Here is a 15,495-nt window from a genome sequence, read left to right as displayed (position 1 = left end):
AGGAAATTTTTCAGAAAAATGCATGTCAGGTTCCGCAACTGCAATGTCAGGAACGTGACAGAAGATTTTTACATAGAAATTTTTTCTCTTCCCAACACACCTTTAACTCCTCTCTATAAACGTAACCCTTCACCAAATATCATATCTCTTTATTAAAAATTATTCAATTCCTACATTTAATTGAAAAAAAAATTCTCTTTTTATCTATTTCATAACCTTATTCTTCCCTTAAACACCTACATCTCTTTCATTGTTATTTCTATCATAAATTCCATAATCATCTTTTTCAACATATTTCTTACTTCAAACACCATCTTTTGCCTTATTTTTTTTTCTTCTTCACAAACCAAAACACCATTCCAAGGGTTAAGAAAGCAGCAAATTATCACCATGGAGACTCTTCTCAAACATGTATATCAGAAAGGGAAAAGCTGTTGATTCTACTGACATTTTATTTGCTACACTTTTCAAAGCATCCTGATCACATACTTTGAAAGTAGGAATGAGGAATACAGTAACTGGAATTATCTTGCCCGCTAGGAAGGAATTGACTATTTGTAGAGTCAGTAAAATTACTCATATACCTTTACTTGACTTTGATTTTGTTTTGTTCATGGTTTGTTTTAACTTTTCTTTTGTTTTTCATATTTTGTTTAAGCGTTTTTACGTTTTTGTTTTTCATATTTAATTTTTACATTTCATTTTTAGTGGTTTACACATTAGTTTATCTTTACTTTACAAAATAATAGTTAATTTAGAAATAATTTTTGTTCATTAAAAGATATAAAAATAACTTAGGTATTGTAACTATTAGTAATAAGTTAGAAAAGTGTCTTTAGAGATTTTAAAAAATCTCATCTGAGACAAAAGTTAATGAGAATTACATCAATTTTGAGTTTCTGTTGCCACAGAGATTTAAAAATCTCATCAGTGATATATATTGAGAGTTAGATGAGTATCTATGGTTGGGGTTTAATGTCCTATAGTCAATTGTTCTAGGATATAAACCAACTGTAAATGAATTGTTCTTTATATCATTGTTTTAATAAGATATGGTTTTCAAACTATATAAAGGCAATTACTTTTAAGAACTAAATAAGTCTAATAAAAGGAAATCTCTGAGTTTATTTAAAGTGATTATAAAGTGTTCATACAAGCATGAAGTGAGAAAAAACATTATAATAAACTAATAAACTTAAAACCACCCCAAATCAAGTAATATGTTTTGAATATGGATTGACATAATACTGTAGAGACTTGCATGTAACAATATTTTCTGTCGAGACAGAGAGCTGATCTCACAAGCTTCAGATATGTGGATATCTAGACAGTTACATGAATCCAGTGAAGGAGTTCATTAGGATTAGGGACCCGACTTGAGATAACAGGATGGATGGATTTATCATGTGTCACCTGTTCATCACATTGGTATTAATAGGTATAAGTAATCCTCAGACTCAAAGGAATGTTAATTAGTGATTCTGGATTATGAAATTTGATACTTTGACTCTGTTCAAACATGATCCATAACAGAGATGACTCTGGGGTGTGTGCGGGTAGGCGTTGGGTATCATAAGAAGTAATTGCAGAATAGTTAACATTGGATTGAGCATTTGTCACTCCTGATAAATGGGAGATATGTACAAGGATCGCTTGTGGAAGACTTGACTCTAAATCCTTGCAAGGTGATAACTTAAGACTTGAAATAGAGATTTCACTTAACCTATCTATTCAGAGTTAACTCGGCCTGTACAAGTAAAACGAACGTCTCACTATATAAGACTTGACATAATCCATAGTCATAAGATTCAGTTCAAGGATGTAGTTGATAAAGGATCGAATTATACTGTAACTAATACGGAAAGGTCAACGACGGAATCAACCTGTCTTCTTATAGCTCTGGGGGAATGTTCACGGTTCTGCTATTCACAGTCCATGCACTCATTCCGTTATACAAAGATTAAATGTAATTTTGGGAAATTAATTTAATGGTTGTATACGGCTAGTAGTAATAAGAACCTAATGGGTCACACATAAGACTTAGAACCAAAAAGAGGAATGGATAGTAATTAATAGATGGAAGCCCAACTTAGTCCACTAAGGCCCATTAATTGAGGGGGGCGAAATCCATGTGTTAAAACACATGTGGGAATTAATTTAATTTTGACAATTATAATTAGATTATAATTGTGGATTAAATTAATTATAGAATAATTAAGTTAGAAGGTTTATTGTGATTAAATTGCTTCTAATTATTATCCTATCAAATAACTTAATATTATCTTTATATTTAGATATAATTATAGATAATAATAATAGAGTATTATTTAGAATAAAACTCTTAATAAGTAACCTGATTCTATCTAACTAGGGTTTAGATACAAGAGGTTATTTATACACCTCTAATGTAAATTTCGGCCAAAAAAACCCTAATCCTGTGCAGAGTGAGAATTTCGACCCCCCTACCATAGAGGACGAAATCGCATCGCTTTCTTCCATTCGATTAATTTTATCTCTTCCTCTTTCTCTTTGATCATGTGTTGATTTATTAGAGACAATCTTTATTGATTGTTTTCTTGGTTGAGATTCTAACTTACTTTGATCTTGTGTTTTCTTTGTGCTCGTGAACTCGGAACTAGAGTTGAGGGCACTTCGTTAGCAACGGTAGATAGTTCATTATATAAGGTATTTCCTTCTATCATTCTTTGTATGAAATAACGATTAACGGATCTTGGTTTAAGAAAATAGGTAAATTTTTTTTGTATTTCCGCTGCCTTATGATTGCTTATTTTCCTTCATCTGTTGCCACAGAGATTTCAAAAATCTCAATAGGGATAAGAGATGGACCAACGAAGCACTCCTTGCCAAATGGTAAGGCATGTCGCGATTGAGATTCCCGATTCTCGATCGCGACACGTGGCTATCCCAGAGAAGAAATCAATTCTTTCTCTTTCCTTGGGCATTTGACTTCGAATTTTTTTAACACCAAAAGGCACCTTTTTATTTTTCAGTAGTCATGATTTTTGGTTTGGAACTTATAAATTAAAATCTTCACATATTTTTTTTTTCATTCTTACATTTTCATTCTCAGATTTTCTGAAATCTTTATTTTATAATTAATCAGTTTTAAACACCAAACAATTTTTGACCCACATTTTGCGTTAAACAAGCTGATTATCTCCAACTCCATTTTATATCTCCATTTTATATATCTATTATGGTATTTTTGGGTGTGTTAACAAAAATGTAGTCCGTGACACAGACTTGTATGTTTTTGGAGATATTCTGCAAGGTAATGTTGTTGATTCTTCACAAATATTAATGGAAGGTTTGATATCTGCCTCCAAAATTGGATATGGGAATATAGTTAGTGGAATTATTCTTGGTGCTAAGGGCACAATTTCCGTTCCTTGGAGCGAGAATGAACCATTCCCCATCCTTGATTTGAAGTTCTTGGAGAACGAAGGTCTTGTCAAACGTGAGTTTCATATTGGGCCTCGGTTTGTTTTTTCACAAGAGAGAATATTAACTATTCATGTCAAAATAAACCGGGCACGAGCACGAGGAATTTCCATTAATAAAGATGAAGATTAGATTTGGTTCGTTGTGTTTAGAATTCTCTGTAAATATGTTTCTATGTTTTAGTTTGCATATTTTATATATGTTCCATTTTAATGAAATTATTTATTTTTATAACTCTTAGTTTAAGGAAAGCCCTTAAGGCTAACATTTTATTTAATTTTAGTTTTGTTTTTTGAGTTTTATAGATTTAAATTACATTAAAGGAGCATTAGTGCAAGAAGAAATGACTATTAATGGTTGAAAATGTCAAAAATATCAGATTTTTGCCTACATCACGAAAATCTCATACGAGATTTCTAGAATCTCTGAACGGGCAGCAACACAGGGACGTAGTTTCATTTTCCCTGAAACTCTCATGCCGCGATCGAGATCCCAAAATCTCGATCGAGATTCGCGATTTCTCAAGCGAAAATTGGCTTGAAATTAGACTTTTTCCCTTATTCTTTCCTAACTAAATCACATTTTCTTCTTCCACGTCAAATCACGTTTAATATTTACCAACTTTTTACCTCTTCAACACACTTCTCTCTTCCCCATATAAGAATTTTGATTTACCCCATACCTTTTACAATTCATCTTCTTCCCTAAACTAAAACTCCATTACCTAAACCTTCATTTTTCCTTTCAACCTTTCTCCAAATTTCATCCCCTATATTATTGAATTTTTGGTTACTCTTTCCTATGATAAGAAGAATAGGAGGCTTACATTTAGGAATTTAGGTAAAACTTATGAGATTGGATATGAGGAGATGGGTATTTGGTTTGGCTTTCCTACAAGCAATTTTTATGCTAAGCCTAAGAATTTTCAAACCAATCCGGTTTGGAAATCTTTGATGGATTTGGATGGATTTAATCCCAAGAACACTTCTAGCAAGCTCATTAAGGATAATTGTGTTTTCTATTCCCATAAATTTTTATCCTATCCTCTTTTTGGACGTGTTGAAGGGTCTAAGGTTCAAAGTCGGGATTTGTTTGTCTTGGATTGCATTTTTAAGGGTTTGGTGGTAGATAGCATTGGAATGATTTTTGATTCTTAAGTTCATGCCTCTATTTCAACCAACATACAAGTTCCTATGGGCAATTTGATCACGGGGATTGTTTTGGGTGCTACGGGTAGTTTGCAGCAATTTCAATCCATTCCTCATGATTATTTTCCGATGTTGGATTGTGCCGCACTTTTACGTGCTAATTTAGTAAGTTAGCCAAGGTTCGCCTACATTTAGGTCTTACGAGGCTAGTACGACTAGTTTATTTGCAAGTTTGGGTGTTGGTGCTTTGAGTTCATATGGGAAGGGTATTCAAGAGGAGGATAATGAGGAAGCGGATGTTGGTGAGGATGAGGAAAGACATGACGAGGAGGCACCACGTGAAGACGTTGGGGCCAATGTAGATGAGGTAGTGGGTTGGCAACGTGTCTTGGATCAAATCAATGCCAATAATAGACAAATGAACCTAAGGATTGATGAAGTTGATGACAACATAAACACTTTGAGGAAGGAGCATAAATCCACTCGTCGACGGTTAATGTCATATTTCCGCCGCCAAGGAGTCAAGTTGACACAATCTCCACCGGACTCTCCTTCACATTCATAGGTTTTTATCTTTCCTTACTTTTTGGATAATGCTATTTTATTTTATGTTTGTTTGGTAATCATTTATTTCGGTTTTAATTTCGTACTCTATCTTTTATGAATTATCAATTTTTGCACCAATGAGGACATTTCCAATTTAAGTGTAGGAGGCGATATTTCATTTATCTTATTTTGAGTACGAATGCTTGTTGTTTTCATTTTGCATACATATTTTTACCTACGTAAAAAAAAATATACATATGATATTAAGGTTATATAAATGTGCTAGAAATAGTTAAATATTTCTACAATGGTATTGAAATTTGAATATTATAAAAATCTCCGAAACTATTTATAAAGAAAAAGTCTCGAGTAGATGAAAATAAGTAATAAATTCCTTATCCGATCTTTCTTTTGTATTATGCTAATGCATGATAATATAATTCCTATTTCTATCTTTAAATTAGGTTTATAGGCATTAATCAAACTAACATTTTTAGCTTTTTGCTTGGTTTGATTTAGTCTTACTTTAAATTAAATTGAAGTTTTTAGAGAAACTATAGCCGTAATACATGTTGATTTAACTCAATAAAGAAAAGGTAAAGACACTCTTTTAGCGCAAATCTATGTAGCTTATATTATTTTCGGTGATGCTAATGAGTTGTTGTGTAGAAAGTTCAGTGAACAAATGTAGAGTGAATTTGAAATGTCCATGATGGGAGAACTAATCTTATTTTTTGGACTTCAAATTAAGCAAGGGCAAAAATGGGATATTCATCAGTCAATCAAAGTATGCTAATGAGATACTGGAGAAGTTTGATATCCTGAGTTGCAAGCCAATCTCAAGTCTATGAGCTCAGACATCGTCTTATCGGCAAATGAGTCTGATAAGTTAGTAGACAGCAATTAGCTCCTTACTCTATCTTACTACTAGTAGACATGATATTCAATTCTCAATATGTTATTATGCTAGATATCAATATAACCCAAAGGAATCACATTAAATAGTTGCAAAACGTATTCTCTGATATTTGCAAAGTTCTGTGAATGCTAGCCTTTGTTATCCATAGCTCCGAGTTTACACTCCTGGGATATACTGATGTTGAGTGATATACTGAGTTAAGCTAAAAGAAAGAGCACCTGGATGCCATTTCGTAGGAAACAACTTAGTCTCATGGTTCAGTAAGAAGAAATCTTTAGTAACTTCGTCAACAACAAAAACTCAGTACATTGCTGTTGGAACCTGCGTTGCTCAAGTCCTATGGATAAAGCAACAACTTGAGGATTATGGAGTCAAGTATAGAAATCGATGATTTGTTGTATTCTTATATCATTATGTGATGGAAATAATATACATAAAAAAATATAAAATCAAATTAGATTCATACTTGAAGAAAAACTATCTTAATAATCTTTGAATTATTTTAAATAGCAACATAAGGATAAAGCAACAAGTTGAGGATTATGGAGTCAAGTGTAGAAACTGACGATTTGTTGTATTCTAATGCTTATATAATTCTGTGATTAAAATAATAAGCATAAAAAAGGAAAAAGTACAAAAATAAACCTTGTGGTTATACCTGTTTTCGATCGGCACCATTGTGGTTTACAAATTTATAAAATGGTACATTGAGATTCATTCCGTTAGCAAACACATATCAAATTGACTAATAATGTTAAAAGTCAAAGGAAAAAGAGTTAATTTAGTTCTTATATTTATTTATTTTATAAATTAACCTCTCTTATTATCTAATTATTACAAACAAACCCCAAAATAAAAAGTAAAAATCAAATACACCATCTTATCCATCTCTCTTCAATTTTTTTTATTTTTCTTCTTCTTTCTCTCTCCCCTCTTTGTTAATTTCTCTCCCTAAAATCAATTGAATTTGCAGTGACATTGAGTTATGTGGATTGGTATTACTTGTTAAGATTCACATGTAATTCATCTTGTTCTTGATGGAATTCAACTTACAGGTTCTCTCCCTCTTACATTCTTATCAAATCTCACTTTTCTTTTTTTACCAAACTTAGCTTTAACAACAATCAATCTTTGGACTTCTTCCTCATCTTACCAATCTTTTTCACTTACATCATATTTTTCTTTCATACAATCGATTCACTTGTTCAATTTCTTACCACTATACTCAATTGCCAAATCTGATAACTCTTGAGCTTCAATTCAACTACATTCATGGTCAAATTCCGGCTTTTTATCAGAATTCATTGATGTATTTTAATGTTTCTTTCAATCATATTCAGGGTATAATTCCTTCAATGGATGTTCTTGCAAGATTCACGAGTAGCTCTTTTGATCATAACCCAAATCTTTGTGAGTTTCAGTTAAGATCATGTGCTGTTGTGGACAACAACAACAAGAATATTTTGATTGCGGTTGCAGGCAGTAGTGGTGGTGGGTTGGTGGTTGTACTTGTTTTGCTGTGTTGTTACAAAAAGGTGCAAAGCAAAAAAGCAGGTAAACAAAATTAAGAATGAATTAGTGATACAGTGACATTGACGCCATTGGGGGAGAGACGAGCGCCAAGTAGGGGTTAGCATCGGTTCAGTTATAACCGAACCAAATTTTGTATAATTTTAAAAATCGAACCGTATCAAATAACTAAAATAACCAAAGGTGACCGAACCGATTTTTTTTAATTCGGTTCGGTTACCAACCAAATAACCGAAATTTTTATATTTTTAATTTAAATATTTAAAATGTTATAAATTATGAAATTTGAGTTTCATTAATTTAGAATTTACAATTTCAAATTCAATTAACCAAACACCTTATATATTACAAATTAATTCAATAATGTTTAAAACTAAAATTTTGGGATTTCTTGTATGAAAAACAAATAAATAAGTAAAATTATATTATATTTATTTAAATATATATTTAGTTCAGTTTTCGGTTAAACTAATATTATTTCCGAAATAACCGAACCGATAACCGAACAAGGAAAATTTGACAACCAAACCGAACAAAATTATTAAAATAACCGAACCAAACAAGAATTTCGGTTTAGTTATCGGTTTGGTCATCGGTTATTGGACTTTTTGCTCACCCCTTGCGTCGAGGAGGGAGAGGAAGGTGCAATTGGATTGGTAGAAGGAAAGGAGAGAAGTGAGATCAGAAATTAGAGCGTACTTGTAATAGAGAAGGACGACGTATTCATCGTTGTTTTCGTGTAGGTGATGGTGGTGGTGTTGCTGATCTTGGTCGTATCAGCTAACACAGTGTATAGTGTATCCATCCAGTGATGGAAAAAAACAAAGTAGAATAGAATCGCCCAACATGGGGCTCGAACACACGACCACAAGGTTAAGAGCCTTGCGCTCTACCAACTGAGCTAGACAGGCTTATACTAGTATTAGGGGTTAAAAGGGATAAGAGTAGGTGGAAAAAAACTTGTTATTGCAGTAATAAGTTGGTAAATATTAATTAATTGATGAATGCATATAATAATGTAGATGGAGAAATGAATTTATAGGAATTGTGATGAGCAGTGTAGATAATAAAGCAGTGAGTGATTTGAGCGACATTCATGGTGAAGTTGATTAGACAGAATAGTTTTTATTATCCTTGAAAAAGAGCAGTTTTTGGTATTATTATAGAAAAACATAGATAGCTAATTGAAGTCATCTAGGGAGCCAAAGGTCTCCATATGGGGCATTGTTGGATAAGTAGTAAGTGATCCTCCCAAATAATCAAGTGGTGAGTCATTTGAGAAGGTTGTGTCGTAGATAAATGAGAGGCCCGCCATATCATCATCTACAACCGGAGGAGGATAATTCATGTAATAAGAGCTTGTTGATTTATTTACTTCATAATCCTTGTCATTCCTTGTTAAGTTTGCATATATTTCTTCATCAGATGCCTTTTTTGCCTGAATTACCTGCACATCCCCCATCAATTACATTCACATTTATCACTCTCACTCTCACTATCACAAACTAACCAACTTACATAATTCTGGTTTAGACTATCTTTGTACACCATGATAAAGTCACCTAGCTGTAATCCATGCGTGTTAACAAACTCACCTATACACAGTTCAGATCCAGTTATTATCAAACTAATTAAAAACTTAGAGCTTGCTAAAGGGCATACGTACCAGTGTTTTCAAGTACATACATCCTGCTATTGTTGTTAGGCCAGTACCTGATAAACCAAAATTACTATTTATATCCTCTTGTAGGTGTAGCTGAATGATGAAAATTACAAATAACCTGTATTTGAAGCTCCACACATGAAGACCATCCAAGTCATCCATGCTTATAAAAATCCCTTCTTTCGACTCCAGAGTAGGAAGATGTGTTTCTGCTGCCTTCTGAAATACATATCATAATCAAACACCACACCACCAAATATAATACTCATTTAAATGGACCACCGTACCTTTGGGAGAATCATCCTCTTCAGAGAGCTTACATCACTGTTCTTAAGTTCCTTCTGAAACAGGAAACTCAGTCTCCTTTCATCAATTACCTATACAATTTCAACCCTAAACTTTTAAACATCAAACCATTAACTAATAGAGTTGGAAAATACTTGAAATCGAATTGCTCTATTTCATAGTTAGGTCAAATTATATAGATCAAACAATTTTATTGAAACATTAAGTTGCAAAAAGCACAAGTATAATTGAATATTTTCAACTTGAAATTAGGTAGATCTAGTAAAAGGATAAGAAGAACTCACACGTGCGGGGAAAGAGAGAAGAGAGGAGGAGGAAGGCACGTGGGAAGAAGAAAAGGAAAAAAGGTGATTAATGGCTGAAGATGGTCTCCTCTGTCTGGGCATCCTTTTCTTCCTAATGACCACAGAAACAAGGTGATGATTGTTATCGGGGAGAGGCGAGGGATGAGTATCTTGAGTAACAGCCTCTCCTCCAGCTGCAGCTGCCATAAAAGCAGAGGCCTCGGTTTGCTCCATCATCATTCGTTGGTGTTTAGAAATCAGTGTCTATCTGTTGTTGTTCAGATCGGAGATGGACGCTCGGCAATCAGGAAATGGGGAGAAGGAGTTTGTTTTCCTTTTTTCTTGTTTTGTGGGTGTGTTAAAAGAGAAAGCTGAGACTGAGGAAGCATAACCTTTTCTTTTTCTATTTTTAGCAACAACTTCTCCCTCTCCCTCTCCCTGATTATTTATGACATTTGTGCTTGTTGCATTCCTTCTTCTTCTTCTTCCTCTTAGATTTTTTTAATGTTACCCGTGAAATCATGAGAAGATTAGGGTTTACTAGTGCAATGTGGATGGTTTCTGTTGGTTTAAACTTAACTAGGGTTAATGATATTGAGAAAGGTGAAGAAAAGGAATAATGGGGGGTGGGTGGTTAGGGTATGACCAAGAAATTGATGACGAATGGAAGGTGAAGAGAAAACAAGTGTTCAAAAAGTTCTGAAGCTTGTCTACAGAAATCAATGGCCTTATTGGACTCTCCGTCTTCCACCTCCCCTCCCCATGTGATAATACAATCACTTTCTCTCTCTCTTTTTCCTTTCAATTTCAAAATGCTGTATCAGCTAGCCTGATTGATGATCATGTGAGTGTGCGTTTTGGAGAGCTTGGTTCCAGGGAACCAAAACGAATATTGCTCTCTTAATCTCCATTCCATGCCTCAATATCAGGACACGTGCTTCTCATGCAAATATACATCACCTCTCATCTTTCTCTTTTTACATTTATATATTTACATGCTTCAAAATCTTGTAAGATTTCAATTTTACGTTAAATTAACCAATAATACTTACTAGTATCATAGTTGTTAAATCGAGATTGGTTTCGTGATTTGAAATCTCATTTTGCAAATCGGGACTCGTAAATCGAATCGAATCATAAAATTCGGATCAAATTCAAAATGCTATAAAAAAATAAAATATTAACCATATTTAACTTTAAATATTAATCCAAAAATACAGTTTTAATATCTAAATAGAAATTATATCAACAGGGCCGGTCCTGATAATTAAGAGGCCCTAGGCAAAATAAGTAATACGGGTCTATTTAATGATAAAAAATTTATACATAACAAAATAGGGTTTTAATTTTTTTTATATGATTTTATCACTATTTATATTAAAAATAAATAAATTTTCTATATATATATGGCTAAATTTTTTTTTGGCCCCCTCCAGCCGTGGGTCCTAGGCCGGCGCATCCCGGACCTATGCCCAGGGCCGACACTATATATCAAGTTATAAAAGAAAGTAGAGACAGAACATAGAAAATAGAAAGAATAGAGAGTAGAAGAAGATAATAACAAATAAATAGAAAAGAAGAGGGAAGGTTTTGGAATTTGTAAAGTGAAGAGTTATCTAATTGAAACTAATTGTATTTCATAACTTTTGTGCGTTTTTTTTTTTGTTTTTGTAAAGTAAATAGTCATCTTCTTCGAAACTTCTTCAGCTGTATGTTTTTTAGTTATTAAAAATTGATTTTTTTTTAAATGGTCGCCTAAATCGACCGAATCGGGTGACTCGAGTGACTTGGTGAATCGGCCGAATCGGTGGCGACTCGTCCGATTCATGAAGCTTCCGAGTCGTACCATAGATACGACTAGAATTCTTCATGAATTGAATTGAATCGTACGAGTCGACTCGCGACTCGTACGATTCTAACAACTATGACTAGTATAGTTATTTGTAAATTTAAGCTTTTTACGGAGTAAATTTACAATACGTCTGGCATATAGCTGATTTGGTATGCCATGCCAATTAAAGTTTGACATTTGTTAAAAACTTAAGGGTAATTAATTTATTAGTCCCTATATTTTGACAAAACACACTGTTTAGTCCCTATATTTTAAAAAACACATGGTAAGGTCCCTAACCTTTTTTTTCAGTGAACTGTTTAGTCCTTCCGTTTGTTTCTTAAATTTTTTACTGTTTATGACTTCGGAAATGACTAAATTACCCTTTACTATTTACCTTCAAACTTCATAAGAGAAAATCCAATTTAGAAAAAGAAGCTATTTGTATGGAGAACAAGAAAAAGAACAGATCCAATGCTTACGAATTTGAACGATTAAGAAGAACATCAAGAAGAAGAATACTCAAAGTTGATTTCAGATGCATTAGAGTGTAACGGAAAGGAAAATAAAAAAAAGAAGAACGCAAATCCAAATTGACTAACAAAATCTTCATGAGAGTCTAACGGTAGGGACTAAACAGTTCACTGAGAAAAACGTTAGGGACTAAACAGTTCATTAGGAAAAAAGTTAGGGACTGTATCATGTGTTTTTGAAAATACAGGGACTAAACAGTGTGTTTTGTTAAAATATAGGGACTAATAAATTAATTACCCTATAATATATGGTTAAAAAATAAAAACAATTTAATTTTATCCCTAATTTTTCCGCCCTCACTGCTCTCCTCACATCTGTTCTCCTTTCTTTTCTTTTTGCATATGTCCAAGAGAAAGAAAGAACAGGAAAAAAAAAACCATTTTGATATATGCTCTAAAAATCCAATAGTAACTGCGGAAATTGTTCCGAGAATTTGCGATCATAACGAGTAGAGCATGGAATGCTATGAGTTCAAACATGGAGATTGTTTTGAGAATCTAAATCTGGCGAGAGTTCTTCTACTCCACATGAACTCAAAAATGGCATGAATCAGATCTTCTAAAATATAATAAATTAATAAGTAAAACAAGAAAATTTCATCTCAAGGAAACATTTCAGAAACCTAAAAACTATGTACACAGTAGATAGATTAAACAACTTAGGTAATCCATGGAAATATAGATACATGATCGTTCTCTTCCTGTAACACCCTGGGTCCAATACATGCATACTGTTGGTATGCCCTAGTTCATAGGCATTGGTTCTTATAAAATGTATTTGTGTCACATTAATAAAGACATTAATCTAGTTCATTTATATCTTGTGCTATAATATGAATAGAGAATCCATTGATTGATAATCGTAAAACCATATCCCAAGTCTATTCTATCATGGGAATGATTAGGACCACAGACTTGTATATTCGACGACTGTATGGTAGTAATTGGTACTAGCCATAGCACTTAATAAGTCAGTTGTGAATATGGGTACATATTGTATACATGTGACTGGATCGATCCGCCCAAGAAAACTACATGGTGGTTGTGTCATTAGTTTTCTTAAGTAGGTCTCTAACTGTCTTCAGACCAGATTTCATTATAATATCAATGTGGGATCCAGTTCACTTTGACATACGCCTAACAGGTCTGTAACAGGATACCAAATACGGGTATGATTGGGTGAACAGGTGAACACGTTGGTATTGATATTGAAGTGCTGGAATTACCGCTCATGTAATGGTGAGATGATATCACATGCCACTTGATAAGTGAGATTGATAAGCGTGTGGCCACACCCTGATAAGTAGTTTACTTATCTGTTTCACCAATCTACTTAAGATCAAGAAATATCATAAACATTAGAGAGGATGACAGCCGCCATGCCTCTAGTTTATAATATCGATATCAAATGGTAAAAGAAGTTAAGAGATAACTACAGGGTCTCTGCATCTTTAGACTGCTGAAACTCTGTCTTGGTTAGGGGCAGTAATGGTTTACTAGAACCCACTTACTGTCTGTGGGCCGTGAGCCCACTACTAGCTAAGGACAGTCCCATAGGATCGTGCACATCGAACATCTGAGTTAGAACTTATAGAACGATACATTGGAGAGATTAAATTAATTAATTGATTGACAGTAAGATGTCAATGTAATTAATTGGTGGTTAATTAATAGATTAATTGATACTTTGTATCAAGGTAATTGATTAATGGTCTTAAGTATTGAGTATTTGATTGATTAATTAGTTTGCGGGATGTGATTAATTAATTTGTAAATTAATGAAATTGCATTTAGTGAATAATTAATTATATTAATACGTCAATTTATTAATTAGTGTTATTTATTTAATTGGGGTAATTAAATTTAATCTAATCATAGTTAATTGCATAGAATAAATATTATTGGTATTTATTTATGTAATTGGATTAGTTTTGCAATTAACCAATTAACCCTAAACTAATTAGGTTTAGGAATACACTATATATATAAATTAAAACACTAAAAAACCTAATTAACTAATATATGATTTCCGCCACCACTAATCCAGGAAAAAGGATTTTCGGCCACACATATCAGAAGGTGGAGGAATCTTTGGATTTTTACGAAATCTCTCCAGTTCTTCTTCGTTCTTCGGCTAGCACCGGTTCTGGCTCAATAGCTGTTCATGCACCTGACTACAGAGATCTTACTATATTGTGGATTCTTCAGCCATCTCTAGAAGAGACAGTGCGGGTATGTTTATATCCTTAAACAGATCAAAAGGTTTTATTCAATCAATGGTTAACGGACAAAGATCAAGCTATAAGGGATTAGAAATAAATTTTAAACCGCAATTCCGCTGCGCTACAGTTAATTAACTGGTTCTAATCCCTAACAGTGGTATCAGAGCTATGGTTTAGTCCGTTTTGATTGATTGAAAAATTAATATGATTTGGTTTTATTATTTTTCCAAATCAAGTTTTTTGAAATTTCCTATTAATTCATCGTGTAGAAATTATTCTAGGAAGTTTTCAATTTTATTTCTATCTGTATTTTTGGTGTGTTTGGTTATGAAATTGTTTTTAGAATAATTTAAAATTAAATAAAAATACAGTAGCATTTTTTTTAAAAATAGTAAAAGAAAAAAAATAGTTTCGGACACAGAATAGCAGTCGTGAGACTGCTGTCCGCGAACAGTAGCCTCGCGGCTGTTGTTGGGCAGACAGCAGCCCCGTCGCTGTCCCGGGTCCGTCAAAAATTCAGAATTAGTTTAATTTTGGATTTAACGGGACTGATTTAATCTTTATAAAAATTTTCACGAGTAATTTTAATAAAATCAGGACCCTAATACCATTTAATTTATTAAACGTGTTTTGAATGAAAATTAATTGGTATTAAAACGTTTTTTATTGGCATGCATATTTAATTTTTGATCGAATTGATAATTTGTATAAAATTGAATATGGTTAATTTATGAAATTGGCCCAATAGATCGTGACACCGGTTTAAATTGGGAGGGCTAAATTTAGATATGTGATGACCCTAAAATTCAGTGGGAGCAAAATTGTAATTTTACATATAAATGGATGTTAACCGTTTGGGCCTTTATGGGCCTTAAAATTGGCGATTTCACCCTAAGTAACTCGGCTTAACTTTAGGGAGATTTACAAGGAAATTCAAATTTTAAAATTTATTTACAATTTTGTCTAACATTAATTTCAATTATATCATACAAAGAATATTGACAGTTACATGAAATATAGCTTTGGCTGCCCATTCCAACGATTAACCTTC

At 33.1% G+C, this 15,495-nt stretch overlaps 1 protein-coding gene and 1 non-coding gene across 3 annotated transcripts; both read right to left on the bottom strand.

Annotated features, from left to right (window-relative positions):
• Window positions 1–8,443: 8,443 nt before the first annotated feature.
• TRNAK-CUU (transfer RNA lysine (anticodon CUU)) lies at window positions 8,444–8,516 on the bottom strand. The gene has a single exon. It is a non-coding gene; the product is annotated as a tRNA-Lys (tRNA).
• A 180-nt stretch (window positions 8,517–8,696) lies between these two features.
• Window positions 8,697–10,686, bottom strand: LOC136223759 (B3 domain-containing transcription factor FUS3-like). Of its 2 annotated transcripts, none has more exons than XM_066011920.1 (6): window positions 9,859–10,686; window positions 9,556–9,645; window positions 9,387–9,484; window positions 9,272–9,318; window positions 9,124–9,200; window positions 8,697–9,052 (listed from the first exon to the last, which is right to left on the bottom strand). In XM_066011920.1, the coding sequence occupies exons 1-6, from the start codon at window positions 10,096–10,098 to the stop codon at window positions 8,786–8,788; spliced, it is 819 nt and encodes a 272-aa protein (XP_065867992.1). In that variant the 5' UTR covers window positions 10,099–10,686; the 3' UTR covers window positions 8,697–8,785. The 2 variants fall into 2 exon arrangements, with proteins under 2 accessions (XP_065867992.1, XP_065867991.1); XM_066011919.1 differs by having other exon boundaries at window positions 8,698–9,052; window positions 9,387–9,487; window positions 9,859–10,684.
• Between the last annotated feature and the right edge of the window lie 4,809 nt (window positions 10,687–15,495).

Source organism: Euphorbia lathyris, chromosome 3, assembly GCF_963576675.1.
Source record: "Euphorbia lathyris chromosome 3, ddEupLath1.1, whole genome shotgun sequence".
Lineage (NCBI taxonomy): Eukaryota > Viridiplantae > Streptophyta > Magnoliopsida > Malpighiales > Euphorbiaceae > Euphorbia > Euphorbia lathyris.
This window is presented reverse-complemented; position numbering and strand designations above follow the sequence as displayed.